At 39.6% G+C, this 6,000-nt stretch overlaps 1 protein-coding gene across 1 annotated transcript in view; it reads right to left on the bottom strand.

The window, feature by feature from the left end:
• The window catches only part of si:dkey-122a22.2 (uncharacterized), a 33,122-nt gene that overhangs the window by 26,917 nt on the left and 205 nt on the right, over window positions 1-6,000 (bottom strand). Inside the window, exons 2-5 of the mRNA XM_061673753.1 lie at window positions 2,490-2,652; window positions 2,277-2,348; window positions 2,083-2,159; window positions 1,584-1,684 (exon numbers count right to left, since the gene is read on the bottom strand). Coding sequence (XP_061529737.1) covers window positions 1,584-1,684; window positions 2,083-2,159; window positions 2,277-2,348; window positions 2,490-2,652 — 413 coding nt within the window. The remainder of the gene's footprint in view (window positions 1-1,583; window positions 1,685-2,082; window positions 2,160-2,276; window positions 2,349-2,489; window positions 2,653-6,000) is intronic.

Below are 6,000 nucleotides of genomic sequence, written 5' to 3'. Positions count from 1 at the left end.
AATCCTGGATAACAACCTCCTTCTCGAAGCCATAAATCTTAAAAAACATGTCATTGATGGGGAATCCAGCACCACGATGACCCAAAGCACACAGCCAAGGAAATGAAAGGATGACCGCAGGCAGTACGGGTCGGCAGTAACACATCCAGCACCATCACTCTGAACACGGGGGGTCCCTCAAGGTTGTGTGTTGAGTTCCGTCCTCTTCAGCCTGCTGACCTATGACTGCACACCAACATATAGCTCCAACCTCTTCATCAAGTTTGCAGACGACCCAACTGTCCAGGTTCCTGGGACTGTACATCACCGGGGACCTCTCGTGGACCAGCAACATTGACATAAAATACATTTTCTAAATGAAGATTTCATTTATTAAGTGAAAAAAATCCAAACCTACTGTATCTGGTCCTATGTGAGAAAGTAAGTGAGCTTGAGGGCCCACAATGATGGTCAGATGTTCACCTGCAGGATTTTCTGCTAGACAGCAGAATAAATTGTTCCATTAATCACAGCAAGTCATCCAGATCCTGAAGTGGCTAAGCAGCACCAGATCCTCAAACTGCCATGACCATGTTTGACTGTTGGCAAGATCTTTTTATCAAATACCATTTTATTTTTACGCCGCCTGCAACAGGCCCCACACGTTCCAAAAAGTGCAACTTTTCTCTCATCAGTGCACAAAATATTTCTCCAAAAGCCTTGGCGATCATCAAAATGTTTCTTGGCGAATGTGAGACGAGCCTGTGTGTTCTTTTTTGTCAGCAGTGGTTTTCGCCTTGGATCTCTTCCATTGATCCCATTTTATCCCAGTGTCTTATGGTTGAGCCACAAACACATTTTTCTTTTCATTTAACCTTTATTTAGCCAGGAAAACCTCACTGAGATTAAAACTCACTTATACAAGAGTGCCGTGGTCAAAAAGTAGTCATGACCTGAACTGAGGCCTAGAGTTCTTTGGATGTCATTCTGGGTTCCTTTTTTACCACCTGGATGAGTCGTCGTTGCACTCAGAGTAATTTTGGTTGGCCGGCCAATTTTATCCGAGCATAATGGCTCTGAACCAAGGTCAGAGCCATTGGTTCTTGGCTTGCAAATGGCTTCGTGACATCTTCTAGACTGATAGATTGAAAATCATTTTGTTTGTCATTTTTTTCTTCAATCTCTTTGGACTGTAGCATGATGAGTTTCTTTTCACAATCATGCAATTTATAAACAAACAACAGTTCACATTCACACTTACGGGCAAGTTAGAGTCTTCAATTAACCTACCATGCATGTTTTTGGTATGTGGGAGGAAACGGGTGTACCCGGAGAAAACCCACGCACGCACAGAGAATGAAAAAATATAATAAAATTAAAAAATAAGGAAAGGGCCAAATAGCTTCTTTGAGACTTAAGAAACAAAAAGCCTTACACCAAGACACGCCTGCTTGAGGGTGAATAGAATTGCTTGACCTAATGAAAAAGTGACCAAATCTTGTGCTAAATACAAACATTGTGAACATAAACCATCTTTTTGTGGAGATAATCCTAAAATAATTGATACGTTTATGTTGTTTACATTGTAGAATTTGGATAATCACCGTCCAGTTGTGGAAATCCCCCAAAACTTCTCCGTTCCTGTGGTTTCATTCTGCATCAGACGCTTGCTAAATCCCAGACCCATTCGGTCATAGGTACAAACCTGCCCAGTGTACAGGGAAGAAATGGGTAAACAGATTTTTCAATGGTCTTCATCATTATGTCATCAAATTCTACCAAGGAAGCCTGTGACCTAACTTTGATCATATTTCAGACAAATAACATGGAGCAGGCTGTCAGCCCCAACTTTCTGCTGCAATGAGACATTTGGAGCAGAGACGAGAAAAAGAAAAATCCTGCCCTGAGAAATAGCATCTCCTTCAGAGAAATATCTATTGTCACCGCAAATTTACTCAACACTATCATATCCTTGCCATCCAATTAAAAAAAAAAAAAAGACAATATGACAATGACAATAAGTAAAACTCTCAGACTGTCAGCGCATTACAATGTTACAACAATCACAACATATCAATCCAATGTACTGTATTAATTTCTCACCTTTGTCAATGTGGCGACACTCTCTTGGACATAAAACCAAATGTCTGATGACATTCCAGTTGGTGCATCTAGTATAACTAAAAATAGGGATAAGTTAGCATGATGACATAAGACAGGCACATATAGAGAGATATGGCATAAAATTGTGTCAGATTTGTATTATTCATTTTAAAAACAAAAACATGACAGATTACCAACTGGTTTTCCCTGTCCTTTACATAAAAGATGCATTCTTTGACCCAAGCCGACATCTACAATCTGGCCATCTAGATAAGATCACAAAGCAAAAAGATTCAACTTTACAGAACCATGTATTGCTGAAAACTTTGATTGTTAATTTTATATGATGGCTTTCCTCAAAGCAAACTTGAAATGAGGAGGAAATGTGGGAATTTTTAATTGAAAACCTTTTGGCAGCAGCGTCTGTCCTTCTCTTTGCAGTGATGCATAGTTGAGGAATGGAGGGATGATGATGAATAAAAGCAAACATTTTCCAATGTTCATGAGCACAGAACTGTGAGAAAGTTGGCTTTTAACCTCGGCTGTGCTGCGTTGTCCATCTTCTGCTTCCTGAATTTTAGAGGAGGGGAAATAGCTACAGTATTAAATCACATCTTAAACAACTTTAAGTACAATAGTTAGTTATGTTAATGATAAGAAAACAGAGGTTATGGTATTTGGTCCCAGTGGGCCTTGTAAATCCCCCGTTGACACATTACCAAAAGCCAACAGTCTCAAACTTTGCTTTTAAACTGGACAGTGATTTTAAACTGAATTGGCAAATCAATGCGGTTGTCAAAGCCAGATTTTTCATTTTAGGCAGCTGGCTAAAGTTAAGCCTGTTCTTTCACAACAGCACTTTGAAACAGTAATCCATGCCTTCATTACGTCTCAGATGGATTACTGTAATGCACTTTATTTTGGAGTCAGCCAGTCCTCCCTCAGACATCGCCAGTTGGCTGAGAACACTGCTGCTCGCCTCCTAATTGGACCACGTAAGAGGGAGCCCATAACCCCCAATTCTGGCCTCGCTTTACTAGTTTCCTGTGCATTTTAGATTCCATTTTAAGATTTATTTGTTTTTAAATCTTTAACTGATCAAGCCCCACCTTAACTCTCTGAGCTGCTTCACCCCTACACTCGTTCGTGTATGTTGCCTCAGGTCAACCGACTTGACGCTCCTGGAGGTGCCGAGGATGAAACAAAGGCTCAGAGTTGCTTTTTCTGTTGCTGGTATATCTCTGTGGAATAACCTCCCCCTAAAGATTAGGCAAGCCTCCCTCACTGTCCATCTTTGAAACTCATCCTAAAGCACATTTTTATTTTTTAGCACGAGATTCTGCAGTGTTTTAGTGTTTTTTATTATTGTTTTGTAATCTATCGTTTTAATTTGTCATCTATTGTTTTAATTTGCTCAATGTTTAATTGTTTTTCCATTTTGATTTTTTATATCATGTACATCACTTTGTGTGTAGCTGTGGTTGTTTTAAAGTACTCTATAAATAAAGTTGATTTGCGAGAGTTAAGCTGTTCTTCCTTTTTCTCTGCACCATGCGTCCTTGTTCTGTATCGACTTAGCCGTTTTGTTTGTGTCTTTTAACCATGTAGAACACATTGTTTGATAGTAAGGAAAGCAGTCTAGGAAGCTGTAGGAGATGGCTGCCACTTTGTTTTTATCCTATTTATATTTGTAAGGAGGCGGCACGGTGGCCGACTGGTTAGAGCGTCAGCCTCACAGTTCTGAGGACCCAGGTTCAATCCCCGGCCCCGCCTGTGTGGAGTTTGCATGTTCTCCCCGTGCCTGCGTGGGTTTTCTCCGGGCACTCCGGTTTCCTCCCACATCCCAAAAACATGCATGAATTGGAGACTCTAAATTGCCCGTAGGCATGACTGTGAGTGCGAATGGTTGTTTGTTCCTATGTGTCCTGCGATTGGCTGGCAACCAGTTCAGGGTGTACCCCGCCTCCTGCCCGATGACAGCTGGGATTGGCTCCAGCACGCCCGCGACCCTAGTGAGGAGAAGCGGCTCAGAAAATGAATGAATGAATGAATGAATGTTTGTAAGGAGTCAGGTAAGAGACCTGTGTTTGATTTTCATTATTTTATGTTTGTAGGGTGTCATGTAAGAGACCTGTGTTTGATTTTCATTATTTTATGTTTAGGATGTTTAGTTTGGTAAAATCCATTGTTTTATTTGTTGCCTCCCTTGCCTCAGTTAAGGTCATGTGTTAATGACACAATAATAAAGACGAGAATGGGGAAAGAAATGGCATCCATGGCAGTGTTCCGAGGTGAAAGGCACTGCTGACCAAAAATAATATAAAGGCTCATCTTACTTTTTCAAAAAAGCATTTGAAGGATTCCAAAGACTTTTTATGCTGTTCCCTTGGGGTAATCGTTGTAGCCGGCCACTACTAGGAAGGTTCACCACCGTTCCATGTTTTCTCCATGTGAGGATAATGGCTATGGTTTGCTGGAATCCTACAGCTTTAGAAATGGCTTTTGCAACCCTTTCCAGACTGATAGATGCCAATATTATTTTATGTCTCGACTGTTCTGGAATTCTTTGGATTGTGTCCTTTTGTTGCAGCTTTTTTAGATATTTTGTCCGACTTGAGTTTTTCGGTACAGATTCTGTTTAAGTGATTTCTTGATTGAACAGTTCAAGCTTGGGTCTGATCAGTGAAAATTAACCAAAAAATTGTGTTTAGACAAATTTAATTCATGATTTAACAAGGGGGTAATTACTTTTTCACCCAGGGTCAGGTAATTTTGAATAGTTTTGTTCCTTAAAAAATGAAATTACCAATTAAAAACAGCATTTTAAAGTTAACTTGGGTTATATTTGTCTAATATTTACCTTTGTTTGATGATCTTAAAGTTGAGAAACTATGTAAAAATAAAAGAATGTGAGTGCTTTTTCACAGCACTGTAGATCTCCCAAATAAACATGCTCAACCGATACTTATAATTTTAGCGATCGCTTAAAAACAATATTGTTAAACTGGAAAGATAAACAACCTACCAACATTAATCAATGGTAAAATCTTGTCATAGAGTATATAAAACTCGAAAATATCTCAGCTAAACGTAATAACGAAATGGATAATTTGAAATGGTCACCTTCCATTAGAATGGTGAACCTTGAATCTTGTCTGCCTGGGAAAGAATGTCATACAGAAATGTAATGTAATGTGTAATGTAAAAGTAATGTAACGTGGCCAAATCATATCTTTTTATCTTAGACTCCCGTGCATGCCATAGGGTCACTTGGATGTACTCAAACCCCTAGCTTCCTTGTTCCCGATCTGTGGTGTGGGCCCCCGGGGTAGCTGGACCTGTTTCCCCCGCCTCCTCTTGAGTTGGGTTTTGGCGTTGTTGTTGTTTTTTTGTGGGGCGTTGTAATTTTGTTACAGATTTTAGTTCGAATCATGGAAGTTGATGCGCATGATTTGTTTTCACAATCCACATAAAATGATGCAGAGATGTGGGCCCCACCCAGGTCTTGCGTTTGACACCTTTGATTTACATGAAACTAATTCAACTCGAGTGTGCCAACTTTCTGAATACGCCACACTCTAGGTATCATATGTAATGGGTAATTGTGATTTACTAAGAAATTACAAGTGAATGGAGAGGAATGTGACTGAACTGAAATGCCAGATGCCAAGCGGTAGAATACGCTTTAAAATATTGGAAGAATATTTCTTAAATATTTCTTAAATATCCTTGGTGCACATTGTGGATAAAGCAATCTCTTAGCATTCACGCAATTTATAGTCCCCGTAATCATTATTTGAAGAACCATGGATATCCATTGGTTTGGGGCATTTGGATTTATTAGGAATTTCCCGTATGGACAAAAAACGACAGTGCTTTCAAATAGAAATTAGCATAAAGGTTTTGTGTAATTTGCAT

This window comes from Phycodurus eques, chromosome 4, assembly GCF_024500275.1.
Source record: "Phycodurus eques isolate BA_2022a chromosome 4, UOR_Pequ_1.1, whole genome shotgun sequence".
NCBI classification, from domain to species: Eukaryota; Metazoa; Chordata; class Actinopteri; order Syngnathiformes; family Syngnathidae; genus Phycodurus; species Phycodurus eques.
This window is presented reverse-complemented; position numbering and strand designations above follow the sequence as displayed.